Here is a 16,194-nt window from a genome sequence, read left to right as displayed (position 1 = left end):
TCTGCTTGGATTCTCTGTTTCTGCGAGTCAAAGGGCATTTGTCCCTACTTCTTTGACTTTCAAATATCAGCTCTTTTTACCAAACCGCCATTCGCCGCTTCCCAATCACGTTAGGCCATCTCCATCCCTAGTGAGGGGGTCAAGACATTAAGGTTGTAAGTAGGCTCGAGCTGCTCGTGTTCAGCTCATTAAACTTGAGCTCGTAAAATTAAATAAGTGAAGTTTAAACTTAATATTAAACATGACCTTAAAAATGAGCCGAGCTTAAACAACTATTTAGCTCGTTTAACTCGTTTTGCTCGTGAGCTAACTCAGTTCGTTAAAAGCTATGCTCGTTTATTAATTAATGTTGATTTATTAACTTTTATAGTATATATAAAGTATAATTTTTATGTAAAAAATAATATTAAAAATATAATATTGGTTAAATGAGCTAAAAGTCTTCTTTCTAGAATAATTACTTAAAAATTTTAAGTTTAATAATGAGTTTGATTTGTTATTTTTAATTTATTATAAATAAAAGAGATTTTTTGTGATGCTATGACATTCAATTTTGAAATTTCTTTTTAATTTCTTAATTTAAAATTTTTAGTTTCATATTATTTAAATTAACTCGATTCGAGTTTGAGCTAGTCTAATAAAATAAGCCGACCCAAACACAGCTCGAGTTTTTTCAACCCGAACCGAGCTTGAACATGAAGGAAAAAAAATGAAATTTTAGTTCGACGAAGCTCGATTGAATGAAAACGAGTCAAACATGAACAACTTAATATTCTACTCGATTCATTTACAACCCCTAGGTTTAGCCATATCCTAAATTATGGCTCTATTTTGATCTTCAACAACAAAAGTAAAAAAGGGCCAAAGTGTCATAGAAAAGCCAAAAGGTCATCAAAATGGCAAAACTTAGTCATTCGCCTAGCCCAAGCCAAACCAATATGTGGTCCTAAAATTGAATTAAAAAATTAAAATTTGTACATGTGAGTTGTGTATATAAAGACCCGTGTTATGTTATTAATGACTCAAACCTCCATTGTTTCTACTTTCAACAAATTACAAATTAATGATATATTATTACAAGTATACATAATTGAATGTATAACCAGGATCTTGAATATGACCACTTTACGTTGATGTTGTTATTTTTTTTAGTCTATACCAAATAATTACTACATAGATTATAACGATAAATTATTATTTTTAGTTTTATAATAAGTTTACATAAAATATTTGAAAGGGCTAAAATTTAGCCCTCCCTTGCTGGAGATGGTAAATTGGTTTCTGAATAAAATATAATATTTTAGGAGGCTAAAGTATAACACTCACCCCAATATAGCCCTCCCTTGCTGGAGATGGCTTTAGGGTGTCGCTATGGCCACTCTATTGACGGTTTGAACAACGCTTTTTAATAAATTGAGGTCTTCTATCATCTCGAACTTTTTATGATTTGCATTTCTATTATTAGATCCTTATTGAATCTACAAATATATTGTAATTAGTCGATTTTACGTGATTCATGAGTCATGTATGACTTAACAAGTGATAAAATGGATGTAATTGGTTTTAAGTAGTGTTTTCGGTCATGACGATCTTATCACGATTTAGTTAAAGTCCAAAATCAAGAAGTAAAAACTTTGTCGCCGTTTTAACTTCAACCGCGAATCTTGATTTTAATGTACATTTGAAATTTGTATAAATATGCACAAATATACCGCATTTTCTTCTATATAAAAAAAAAACAATGACCAACCTCTCACAATCGTACTCTTTTGAATTGTCAATTTTCAATCTTGGAAAAGTACTGGAACAAAAAAACAGAAAGATGGGATAATAGTGGCATATCTACATATTAAAAACCGCAACTTTAAATGCTTAGCTGATAGCTACTTCAATTTTGGTGGGGTTGAAGACTAGCTACTTCAATAGAGTTGATGAACCCTTATGACAAACATTATTTCAGGACATATGGTTTCCCAAAAGGACAACAAAGGTTTAATTCCTTACTAAGAGATTACTTCACGGGTCAGTTGTAGGTATATCACTAATTAAGACACTGAACCAGAAACACAAGTACCTGTTAATATTTATGTCGCCCTTTCCATATTTCCTGTGCATATTACAGTACTTACCTGATAATGTAATATTGAGAAGCCTAGAGGATATATACTTTCCAAGGCATAGCAGTTTTTCTGTGTTTTACCTTGATAAAAACTTAAAATTGACAATTCATATTAAGCCGATAAAGTTAAGATAGTCCGTTTGCATCTGATAAAGAAACAAACCAGGTTTTAATGAAGCTTTTGAAACCAAACTGTAGAACTGTATAGCTAAAAGAGAATTATGGGACGTGCAGACGTTACAAAACCGAAATTAATGGAACCACAAATTGAACATATATAAACATAATCAGGACTTCATCATCCAAAAAATGCCACTGAACTTTGGTTTTTTCTCCGAAGCAATTTCCATTACAGTTAATAATATCTAAAACCAAAACATTAACTGCAAGAACATTTTGCCGATTAGAATACAGATTTTCTTCCAACATAGTTTTTTTTTACTACCACCTAGCTACCTAGTGCCTAGAACGATAACACGTAGCATACGCTTCTGAATTCCATCACATTTGTTCTCAATCATTCCACAATGCAAACATAGACACCTGTTGAACCAATCCGAGATTCCCAAGCCGGCTATGGTCGCTCCCACCATTGCCATCTTCATACTTGGAACCCTGCAGAGAGCTGAAATAAGCATGAGAATAGTCACCTACACTGAGACCAAACTCACTGTTGGGGAATTCACAGCATTTAGGGCTTTGCGGGCAAGAAGAATTCCTGCTGCTGGAAGCTGCAGCCAATGTTACAGCATTGGCGGCTGAGTTTGGATTGTCATTCCACATCATTTCAGCCAAATTGTGATCACAAGGTTCTTCACTGTTTGCTATGGCCAAAAGGGGTTGTGAAGATGTAGATGAGGCGCAAGAATTGAACTCTTGATCATTTGGTGCTGCTGGTGCCGAGTCTTTTGGAGAGGAGCGTTTTGCCAGTTCACTAGTAATAAGTGTGGAGCTTGAGCAAATCCTCTTGACGTCATACCTACTCATGTCAAAGTTGGTCACAGCACTTGTGCCCCTAAACTTGATAGCTGCTATGTCATAAGCTTCAGCTGCTTCTTCTTGTGTGCCTTAAATGATGTTACAAATGTTATACAAGTATCTTACCCAATATTTAGAATTAACTTTTCCTCGACAATTAAGTATGAGTGAAGAACTTACTAAATGTTCCAAGGTATAAATCCTTATTTCCAGCAACCCTTCCAATCCTAGCTTGCCACCTTCCATGTTGATGGTGTCTGAGGAAAATAGGAGATGGGAGGTTTTAAATATGTACTAAATATACCTGTCTGGTATCAAATGCATATCCAAAATTTTACAATAATGTTGGGCTCATATATTATTGCCTATGATAATTGAGAAGACTGCAATACTGCAGTAAATAATGAACACTCTATTATTAAAGTTGGTTTTCTGCCATACCTTGTCACTCCTCTGTACACAGAAGCTCCTCTTGAAAATCCACTGCTTTTCCTGGGGACATAAGAACCACAAAGTACTTGTTCAACCAAAGAAACAGAAGAAAAAAGTATGGCCCAAAAGGGAATCAAGTTGAAAAAGTACTAAAGGGTGTATACCTTCTCAAGTTGGCTACAAATTCTTGCCTTGTCATGGTCTTCATTTCTTCAAGCTCTTTCTCATAGGTGCTAATCTGAACAGCAGCGACATCAAAAAGAATTAACACTGAAAACAGATTGAATTACTCTGAGAAAACAATAAAAGTGTAACTTGATTTTAAAGCCCCAGAATTACTTACAGGGAAGTTAATATGAGTAGTTGGACCCCAATACTTGAGTGCAGCTAAATCATAAGCCTTTGCTGCTCTTTCTTCCTTATCATATCCACCTGATGATGGTTTTTGCAGATCAGGGAATGAGTTATAAGGTTTTACTAAAAACATGCACACATTCCGATGCATTATTTAAATTTGGTCAGAAGGTTCAAATGCCAAAATTAATTCTTTCAGAATAACAAGGTCCACAAAAAAATAACTAAATAAACATGGAAATAGAGATTCACCTACCAAGATAAACTGCAGTTGCACAGTAGTAGTGTTGAAGATGTGAAAAATATCCCATCCACAAAATAGATGCACGTAAGAAAATAAGCGACAGTCAGTATATTCTTTCAACATACAAGTATTTAGGGTAGAATAATAAAAGAGAGATGTAACTTCAGAGTCTTCAATGAAAACTAAATTATTTAGGAAACAAATATCTAATTACCTTGCCTTCCTTTCCTTGTTTGTCCTTCTTTTCTGCAACTATTATCCCACAAATGAGCCTCATATCTCCCTGTCCATCTATGCCTAACCAAGACAAAATTGGTCAAAAACTGATTAGGAAATTCATAGTAAAGAAAGGAGAAGAGAATTAGTGTTAAATACCTAGTTACACCACGATACTGAGAAGTTCTCTGCCCAAAAGTATCAATAGATTTGCGAGTGGCTGGTTCTCTTCCGGAGGATTTCCCACCTGCTCTTTTCTTGCTCTCCACCATTTGCACTTGAGAAACTGGAAGCACACCACCATTTTGCAAGCTTGGACTCATAGTTAGTGAGAGATTAGACTGAAAATTATTGCTACCATTTTCCTGATCAGATGGTGATTTCACTTCAGCATATGGAACCACTATAGTTTGGCCTAACCAAGACTTGTACATGCCACCGATACATGGCACAAGAGCACCACCACTTTGTGGGTTTGCATAGTAATGGCTGTAAGGCTGAATCAAGCTCTGATGGTCATGAGATGGGTCTGTGGAATTGCCTTCTATTTCACTACCGGGGTTACTGAAATCTGGGGCCTCGTTGACATTAATTTTAGTGTCCTCTTGGCTTTGGCAGTAAAGTTTGGTTTCATCACCGGGAGGTGAGTTGGAGTAGCAACTTCCCAAGAAATCCTCGAGCTTCGGACCATCTTCATCATCCTCAGCTGGGTTTCTAACAGTTGTTGCACCCATCATACTATTCTCATAAGACCTCCAATCTTTCCCAACAAAAAAAAAATCAAAATTTCAGTATCAAATACATGCAGAGCAAGAATAAGAGCAAGAAATTTAACATGCAAAGTGCGCAACACCTTCAGAACCATTAGGACGCCTAAAAGGGTCAGCAGCAAAGCAAAGAGAGCCATCAGAGCGCAAAGGCATGCCAGACATGTGAGGAGGGAAACCAACAACTCCTTGGTCTTGGTTCTGCTGATCTTCATCTCTCCCATCAAAACCTTCATGGATTCCCAGGTGGGGAGTGAGAGAGAAGCCCAGCCAATTACTCATGGCTTTGTTTCTGGTGTGTATTCTCTATCTAAAAAAAACCTTAGGGTGGTTTTGGGATCTTGAGCTCAAACTTCAAAGATGGTAGTAATTGCTGTTGTGGGGAGGAAGTAACTCTTGCTTTCTTTCATTTGGTTGCATAGATTTTACTTCACAGTCATCATGGAAGGCCTTAGATTTGTCCTTGAGGGCTATATAACTGTATAATAATATTGAAGAGGGTGAACCCAACAACAGATTTGTGAAAGAAACTACAAAAGCAACCCCGTCTTAATATTTTTGGGTCTGTTTCTGTTTTGTATTGAAAAAAATAATAATTGGATTCTGTGCCTCCGTTCATTTCTTTGTGTCATAGCTTCTGCAGCGGTGATGGCCATGCCTCATGGCACATAGGCACATTGTAGACGACTAGAGAATTCAAAATTACCTAAAAAGATAAAGGTAACAATAACATGTTTTAAAATGTTCACTCATTTACGGTACTCGGGTGCTTCTGGCTTCTCTATCATCGGTTGAGAAACTACTCGAACCGAGAGACAAAGTTAAGAAACTTCGTTGATATTTTCATTTGTAAGTTATGACATATGTTGCTGATTAGTTTTGATAAGTAGCAGCTTACTGGAGCAAATTCTAAGATTAAGAAACCTAATTAGTTTTGAATCCTTCTGTCTCACGGTCTCACCTCTCATTCTCTTATTTGCTCTAAATGACAACCCTTAACTTGAAGCTGTCACGAAAAGCTTTCCGCAATACTTGGCTATAGTAAGCAATGAAGTCGTTATGGAGAACTATATAGAGGAACTCTAGGCTCTACTACAATTATGTATTTTAACATGCACAAATTAGTAAATAGTGCATTATTTGCTCCAAATTATATCAGATAATTGTAGGGGTGTAACAGAAATTGTGTTTTCTATACTTCATGAAGTTATAAATCTGGATGTTGCTATTTTCTTACCATCAACCTCAAAGTACATATCACCTAATCCCTCTGTTATTTAGCAATTCGCATAGTTACTTGTAAAGGTAATAAGTGGAATCTCAATAGTTAATTAAAGTTTTAAATGTGTTATAGGAATCTCAAAAAACATGATCCAACAACAAATATGTGTTTCCGCTCTCACTAAAGTTTGGTTAGATCATTAGTCAAAATCCCTAACAATCAAATAACTTTATGTTTTGAAATTTCACATTTATAAATGTTTTTGATGTTTTCATAAATTGTAAATTAGAAACAAAACACATACGATGTGTGTAATTTAAGAACGTGGATGTTAGAGAAAAAATGTGGGAGTATGAAGTTATAGAGATATTTCAGGAGAAAAAAATTATAATTTATTTTTACATCATTTTGTTTATTACCACATTATCCTTTGTTTATGTTAAAATATATTTTAATATAGTTTATAGTATAAAGACTAGATCATGATTTCACACACATTTTAGTTCATAAAGTGTGTTCTAGTTATTAGAGTATAAATTATGAATTATTGATGAGATAGAAAGCGCCTACTAATATTTATAACACAATAAAATTTTGACTTGACAACATGGAAACACCTAGGTTTAAAATTTTAATAGCCATATTTGGGAATTGAATTATTAGAATCTAATGATTAATCTAAAGGTTAGTTAAGTAAGTAACACATTTAGCACAATAATTTGTTAACTACAATAAAAATGTTCCTCAAACTAAAAATTACTGTGAGACTCATGATATATTACAGACGAAATCTAATCAACTACTAATCAATAGAGACAACATAGTACATAAGTAGAGGAGCCCTTTTCATATATTGAAGACCTCTTGTTGAGGATTTGGTGACGACATTTAGTCTCTGCCATTGGATCTAATGAATGATTCTAATTTTAAAAAGCAAAATAAACCTTCACACACCTAATCAACCCACCCTCTCTAGATGTTCTCTACAACTCCATCGCCGTCGTTCTCTCCTCCGTCTTTGGCGGTGTGATATTCGGCATGGGTCTGCGGCTAAATCCGAGAACCCTCATTGCCGGAAATGGCATTTTGGAGGTCAGGAAGTTCGCCGGCATGATGCGCTTCTTGGGACGGCGGCTTCTGTCTTCCTCTTCATGGTGCGCGTGATGCAGACGCTATTCTCTTCTCCTCCATGGGGTAGTACTGGGTGTATGAGATTCAGAGAGAAAAACATAATCATTTGATGTTGAATTTGGGGTTCATGGGGTGGTACTGACTACTGAGTGCCTGAATTTGGGTGTAAATTTAAGGTGGTATCTTCATAGATGTTGCAGCTTAATAGTTCATAATTGATTCTGAATTTGATTTCAATTTTTTTTCAGCTTGCCTTTTCCCACTTCTTAGCAATATATAGACTCGTGTTTAAAGCCCTGCTTCATTTTGTAACCCAAATCAACAACCACATTGTTATCTTTGAATTTTTGCGAATTTCATGTTCTGGCGAACACGCTTGACGGACCACCCACCGGAAAATTGTGGACAAGAATGTGAAAATTTTCGCTCTATGAATTTGATGATATGAAGTGTCACAACCCGACTTATGGTTATTACTATGAGGATTTAAAATTGAAATAAAGAGTAAAGACCATTTCCTTGTATTTATTTTAAGTGAAGAAAGAATTGAATTCCTGTTAAATAGAGAAGGTGTGTTCTGGAATAGGCCCGACCTCCGAGAGCCCAAGTGTTTTTGTTGGACGGCGTCAGTTTTTCAGTCATGATGAAATTCTATGTAAACCTTATCTTCTGAATTTCATTGCGTTTGACCAAAGCACGTGTTATGCCGCACGTGAATATGAGTTGGGATCAAAAACCCATTTATCTTTTTGATGAAAACCCAGGTGATTTCCACCTCCCTCTCCTCTTTCTCCCATCCTCCACCTCAATCTCCCCCATATCCAACGACCCCTCTACATCTTCGACACATCTAATCACTTCCCCCATGCTCCCACTCTATTAATTATCCTAGACATCAAAAACTTGAAACCGTACACATCCCACCACCATAAGTCTCTTGGGTGCTTTCAGGTTGATACCAATAATCAAATTATCTTCAAAAATGCAATAGATCCAACAAGTAAGAATTGCATAAGACATGAAACCCATTTTGTGTATTGAAGAGACCCATATTAAATAAAATTTTGGGAAATATTGCAACAAGAACAAGAACAGCTTTATGACTTCAATGGGTGGGGGCATCATAGATTCATAGAGGGAAGCGATATGAAATTATGTGGTGCCGGCTAGGCAAATGGGTTGGCGAAGCTTGGAGGTGGGAATGAGGTGGGTGATTGGGCGTGGGATTGTGGGAGAGGACTTGCGTTTTTTTCATTTGATAGTCATTCTGGTAGAGAGACCGGCCGCAAGCAAGACTGGAAGAGAGACTTAGCCATAAAAAAGAGAGACTTAGCCTTAGAATTAATCCTTGTACTAATGATCACATCAATGATCAAACCATAAATCCCAAACACTCCCGCCATAACTACTGGCACAATCGACTTCATCACCAGCTATGGCCTCATCACTCCCATCGACGCCACGCAAACGCCACTCTTTGCCATCCCGTACGCCACTCCCATACAAGAGAAGACTAGGGAAGCGACGGCACCGAGGAAGCCAAAGAAGGGTGTCGTCTCCGCTGAAGGTGATGGATGCCATTTTTGTGGAGCTATGATTTGGGATTTCTGTTCAGATTTGGAAATCAACAAACTCAGTTTAGGTCAAAGTCGGTGTTACCCCGAACTTACCCCCCATTTCAGTTTACTGAATCACGTGCACGACATCTGCCTTTTTTTTTTCATAACGTCTACAAGTTAACGAGATTGGTCCCAGTACTCTTGATTCGTCCGGTCAAACAACGTATTAAAAAGTTGTTTGGGCTCTCAGAGGTATGGCGCATAACAGAATGCTCCGAGAGAGAAAAGCCAAAACTAAAATATTGTACACAACTTTAGTTTGTAAGCTGGATTCAATTTTTTTTTTTTTACGAAATAGAAGCTTGCAATGACCTTGAAAGAAAGAACCATTGAAATATAAGAGAAGAACTTTACAAACTCAAAAGAGCCACTTTACTGGTAAAGTTTTACAACACAAAGAAGAGCACTAGGGCTCCAAGTTAACACTTCACCTCTACACAATTTGTTTTCTTTCTACAATACAGTAACACAAAAAGAGGCCATAGAATGACAGCTAGCCTTTAGCAGATCAAAACTATCACCACAAGTAGTATAATCCAACAAAACTTATATGACACGACCTATCCAAAAATTTCGGCATAGTCTCTCCTAAAAGTAGCCAACCCTACATGCACAAAACGACACTCCCAATATCATAAATCCAACTTCAACACCTGGAGCCACCATGCTCCCCAAAATTTCCAAATTCCACAATCACATCCCAAAAATACAATTCAAAATACAACACATGGTACCTTACAAAGTACGTAGTAATCATTACGCAATAATCGTTATTTAATATCATCGGACCCTTAGAGCTCGTAGCTCGTCTTAAACCACAACCGCCCAACCCACTATAAGACTACAAGGGTCATTAGTCAACCCGTAAAAGAAAATTTCCTCAATAGTTACTCTAACAATGAAAGTATCTTAACAATTTTTGAGAATATCATTCTCGCGAAAATAATCAAGAACACATCTCACACATATCGACTAGTCCCCACTAGTCTAAAATAAATATCAATACTATAAAATGAACTAGCCACGCTAGCCTCAGTAAAGTGATCATATCATATCATATGTTATACACTATGCCCCCTCCCGCGCAACTCAGAAATGTTCCCATACTCCCATTATTGGGCTTTCGTGATATTTCTGCATATCACATCGCCTCCCAGGTGGAAAGAGATATCATAATACTCTACTAGCTCTTGTCAACATGCTCTTTTCGGGGAAAATAAATGTGTACTCCCATACTCCCGAAACCGTCACGTCGCGCTAACGGAGAGGGTAACGAGCTTTCGTGGCATTGTCGGCATACCACATCGCCTGCCAGGAGGAAAAGGCTTGAGTGCACTACTTGGGGTAGCCACCGACACCATAAGGTGGAATATACATATACAGTGCTAGCATCATCATCATCATCATCGTATCATCATCACCATATCATATCATCTCATATCATCATTGGAAAGTCTCATATTCAACAATAAGATAATTTGCGTATACCTCGTTGATTCTAATGGAACATTTGAGTTGATAAAGCTTCCCTATACCTAATTGATTCTAATTGAATAGCGGAGTTGATAGGGCTTGCTTATACCTCGTTGGTTCCAATTGAATGACCGAGTTGATAGGGCTTTTATGAGAAAAGAATAATAACAATTACTATGTAACAATAATCAACTAGAACTTCAACCATCATACCACTCCACACTATTCACCCAAACTGAATATTTGATAACACATGAACCCACAAACAATGCAAGCATACACACTCTATCACCACACAAATATCATATCTTATCCGGCAAGGAATTCCGCAACCCAACACCAAACCAACATCAGTAGCCCACATTATATAAATCAACAACCGAGACAGTTACACAGTAACCGACATTAACCGAACTCACCCCGTATCGATCATCATCCACACAAGTAAAATAACCTATATTTAATCTAAATAATAGTGGCTGTACCCAAACCTTGGTCAGGCTGCCTACGTACCCTGTTGAAAATGGATCAAACTACTCGTAGTTCAACTTTTCAATAAGCCAATATCACAAACGCATCAACACAACCGACACACATAACCAATATCATAACATTCATCCATCAAACACACAATACCATATCCATTATCAATCAATAATTAAGGTTCTCAGAAATTTTCATGATGGCGTCGAAGCCTAGATCAGCCGGGAAGTGGCCGGAAAACAGCCGAGATGCCGACAGTGGGGTGAGTCGTGGATCCAAAAATTTATAGGTCGATTCGGCCTTCAAGGAGCTTGGAATCGACCCCAGAGGGAAGAACTTGGTGGAAATGGAGTATTCCCGAATGGGGGTCACCAGAAATGGCGACGTCGGCGACGGTAGTGGCTTAAGGTGTCGTAGCTCCGTGTGGGTCATGGTCCAATCAAAAGGAAATGAGGAGGCGCATCAAACGGGACCGTGGCCAGACGGCGGAGATCGGCCGACCGGAAGATTTCTGGGTTTTTCTCAGGTGAACAGTACCCGACTTGACATTTCTGATTTTTCCTCCCTATTTCAGTTTTCACCCCCTATTTATACTATTTTCCAAAAATACCCCATACCATTTTTTATTCATAACGTTTTCATACGAACTCTGATTTTAGCGTGTCGCGTGTCCACGATTTCTATCGACGAGCTCTACAACTTTCGTGAAGAAAGTTTTTCCAAAAACTTATGCATCGAAAAATCAACTTTTAGAGTCGTTACACTGAGTACGACTCTCAACAAGGAAAGAAGGCAAAAAGATTCGGATCGTAACATTATATAGTAAACAACTCCAAGTAATGCTCAAGATAACTCAGGAATCTCACTACAACGTCCACTCATGGACTGCTTACCTTAAAACAATGAAAAAGATATAGGGGATGAGCTTATAAGCTCAGTAGGAAAAAGTAAATATTTAGAAGGCAATTGAATAGTGAAGAGAGACCAGGAACCAAATTGAGACAAACGAATCAATTTAAAGATTAATGCTGAGCTTAAAAGAATTGAATCGGCGATACAAATGATAGGAAGTCATGACATTAGGCTCAACATACATTAGATACAATATAAGACCTAAAATATTTCAGTGAACAACTGAATAAGTAAGGATACATGAACTAAAACCAAAACATGTTTAGAGGTATTCAGTTACATTGGAAGATAAATTCATCAAGAAACCAACTAAAATAGCGAGAACACCTCAAGTCTTTTTGCTTTAGGAATTGAATTCAAAATCCTTATATCTCCGGTTAGAGCATTTTGCTCGCATTAAGGCCACCGAGCACACCCCATACAAGCAAAAGATGATCAGGTTTTTGGGCCTTTCACGAGGTACAATCCCTACTTAACTAATCTCAGGCTTAACCAAATAAAAATAACTTAAAAGCCAAAATGAGTCTTTCCATGTCATAAAACCCTTCAACTGGACAAGAGTAGAATTTTGATAAGTGAAATCCTCAGCTTTCAAGTATGATGCAGCTGTATAATTTTCCAAAAGTTTAAGACACCACAAATAGTCATGAACTTTGATAACTTGTGTACGTGAAAGATCAATGGGATTGGAATAGGCTTAACAAATTTTTCATTAGGGAACTAAAAGAATATAAAAATAATATATAACAAAGTTCAATGCAACAACTTTAGTATAATGAAAGAACAACTTAGACCAATCTGGTCTCTTTTTCCCTGTAAGCTTTCTCATATAAGAATAAAGAATTTTAGATTCAACTGAAACTAGTGGAAGCTGTTGTTTAACAAAAGGATTTAGACCAATTTGATATCCCTACAACGCTAAGAAGCTTTCATATGAATATAAGCAACTTTACTACAACCAAATTTGTTTTCGTACTAGAGGTGATAGAATTCATAGAATACATGTAGCTCCATAATCATATGTAAGAATATTACAGTAAAACTCATATATGAACAACTTTGATATACGGAACTTCACAAATGAATATTTGTAATGTAAAACTCAATAAGTGAATCATTGTAGAGATGTGAGAAGACTGAGAATATAAGTAAGACCTGCTGTACTTGCTTTACTAGTAGGGAAACAATAAAATTAATTCCAGTATTTTTTATAAATTTCACCTTTAGTTAAACACAATAAGAATGAACCAACGCGGTGAGGAAAGTAATATGAAGAACTTTTATACTTGAATGATGGAGACAAATGAACCACAAGAGTAGAACAAGAATTAAGATAAAGTGCAACCATATATAATTTCTTTGAAATCCCATATCACTAATTTGGAACAAAATAATCAATTTAATAGTCAAACACTTTGGTAAAGATTAGAGAACCATTGCTGCAATTAAACTTCATCATATGATGTTTAGAAAAGGAGAGGACACAATCAATACAGGCACACTTCCAAGAATTTCAATAAGGATAAACAAAGACTAGCTCAACTAAATCATTTGAGAGATAAATATTATTGTCTCTGCATAGATAACTGACCAAGTACACATTAAACCAATGACATTTTTTTAGGACACATTAAAAACTAAAGACCTGTTGTTGCAGTACTTGTTAAGAAAGAATTTGAGAAGAAGAAAAGGGGTGTGGTATGTTTATACTTTAGGGAAATCCAACAAGGACAAACAAAGGCTAGTGTATATTATTCTGTCATGAATAAGTAGCTATCTACCTACTAGTATCACCATCAGAAGAACTAAAGTTCCAAAAGCATCATACTAATGGGAATTCAATAAAATTTCAATCTGACAAATGAACATATTCGTTGGCTTGATTTTAAAGAGACTAACATAAGAATCATTCCAACAAATACGGCAACTAAATACCACATTAGAATCAAAGCTGAACAAAGGAATTTACTTTCCTACCTCAAATTATAATTCCCAACAACAAAGAAGACCCAGCTAAAGCAATCCACATTCAACACGAAAATTGTACGCAAACACCCAGAGAAATCAAGCAAACTCAGAAACACAACACCCACTATATACCGTAGCAATCAAGCCACCTGATAAGAGATTAATGATACAAATCATAATCTGAAAGATTCAGGAGTGGTGAATTCAAATACAACGTTTCTAGAAGATCATGAAATTCAACTCACATAAACTCATCTTTGTCTAAATCGATGGAAAATATCTGAAAATTACGTGGGACAAGATTTTGTTAGTATTAGTGCTCGTTCTCTTTTATCTCTTCATCATCATCTTCTCTTGGTAGAGAAGTACTCAAAGTAGAATATTCCTTGAGGAGATTAGCCACGTGTAGAAGACATGTACGTATTCAGCTTATAACTACTTCTACTGCTGCAAATCAACATGAAGGTTATGCTATAGATAAGATCACATACGTGGAGCAAAGAGAATGTCCATACAAATGGCGACGTGTTCGATGAGTTTAGTAGAGTCTGGTATGTCTTTCTAACTATAGAGAAGAAGAATCAGGAACAACGACCTTACCGGTGGCCAAAGGCAACAACGAACATTACCAGGGATATCATTGAGTTCAGCAAGTCGAGTTAAAACATGAAGGTTCGTGATTTTAGGGAAGGTGGAGAGATTGAAATAGAGGGTGGGTGATTAGTTCTGTGAAGTTTTGTTTTACTCTTTTTAAAATTAGTGCCATTCATTTAATTCAATAGCTGAGATTAAATGTCCTCGCTAAGTTCTCAACAACGAGGTGCTCAATAGAAAGGGTTCCACAAGTAGATATCATACAATACAATTTTATTACAAACTCACTTAGTAAAAGACGTATAAATGTTGAATCTAAGTAATTAAAATGTCAGATGCTGATTAATAGAATTCAAAACTTCCTATCAATCAGATCATCACTAATCAAAAATCCTTGATTGAGATAGAAATGAAATGACTTCCCATAACTCTTTTTCTTAGATTTTTTTTTAGAAAATATAATTTATTGCTGAAACAACGACTAGAAGACATCTTACATCAACATGTTGGTTTCTATCTAGCATACCTACAAAAGCTACAAACATCAAGACCAATACCCTCACTGATAACACATACGCTAAAAAAAGAACCCACAACTAAAGACATCAAAACCAACCTATCTAATTCCAATGAAAGGTAATACATGTCGTCCAGAGACTGCATTTTGTGTACAATATAACACTTTTCCTTAATTATTTATTCAGAAGCATGTGATACTTGCGAATTATGTAATGCTCCTAAGGCCATGTCCAACCCATGAGCTATTGTGCCATAATTCCCTAATTGTGACACATTTCATCTCCAACTCATATGTTAGTGTACTAGTTTGCCAGAGGTAGCCCAAAAGAACTCGAAATAGTCATTTCATACTATTTTTATGACACATTAGTACACGTGGGTCACGACTAAAAAAATATTTTTATTGTTGTTTTGGTGAATAATTTCATAAATACATAACAATATTGTTTAGTATATATATATATTTCATTATTTGAAAAGAAAAATTATATTTTTCTTTGTTAAAATAATATACTACAACACTAAACTCAAATTGAACTTGTATATTTTTTGTGTGTAAAAACTCTTTAAAATATAACAACACTACCGATATAAAACTAAAATTTTTTAGTGAACCAATACAAAATAATCACTTATTAAAATTAATAATTTTTTGGGCCAATTACATATAAGGACCTATGAAGACTCATGTTTTTAAATAAGGACACTCAAACATTTTTACCCATATAATTAATGACACTTGGAGTAAAATGACTTTCATTTTAGATATTAAAATTACATAAAATTATAGAGTCCCACTAAAGTTTAAAAAACACCAAAACCATCATTCATAGGCCCGAGACTTTAGATCTGATAACCGTTTAGAACCGTCGGAACCGCACTATGAGCCCATGTAAATTTTCTTTATATTTCCGGCATAATTGTCGCACTAACCAATATTTTTCTGAGATGTCAAGAAATCTAGTTTAATATTTTCGTATTAAACTACACATCGTCACGAGCGCGGGAGTATTCACGAAATATTGTTCCGACGCTTGGTTAATTTTCTACGCAATTACGAAATGAACTCATTGAAAATGTATTTTAAAATTTTCTTTTTTTGTTTTTAAATCTTGATCGTCCATTTGAGTAAATTGATCTGGACTGTCAGATCAACATATATT

The 16,194-nt window shown here is 35.9% G+C and overlaps 1 protein-coding gene across 1 annotated transcript; it reads right to left on the bottom strand.

Moving 5' to 3' along the window:
- Positions 1-2,632: 2,632 nt before the first annotated feature.
- LOC126798307 (AP2-like ethylene-responsive transcription factor AIL1) lies at positions 2,633-5,392 on the bottom strand. The gene is made up of 9 exons (XM_050525232.1): positions 5,197-5,392; positions 4,503-5,103; positions 4,342-4,424; positions 4,140-4,148; positions 3,873-3,961; positions 3,694-3,767; positions 3,539-3,589; positions 3,278-3,354; positions 2,633-3,186 (listed from the first exon to the last, which is right to left on the bottom strand). The coding sequence occupies exons 1-9, from the start codon at positions 5,390-5,392 to the stop codon at positions 2,633-2,635; spliced, it is 1,734 nt and encodes a 577-aa protein (XP_050381189.1).
- Positions 5,393-16,194: the final 10,802 nt, after the last annotated feature.

The sequence above is a fragment of the Argentina anserina genome, chromosome 6, assembly GCF_933775445.1.
Source record: "Argentina anserina chromosome 6, drPotAnse1.1, whole genome shotgun sequence".
Lineage (NCBI taxonomy): Eukaryota > Viridiplantae > Streptophyta > Magnoliopsida > Rosales > Rosaceae > Argentina > Argentina anserina.
This window is presented reverse-complemented; position numbering and strand designations above follow the sequence as displayed.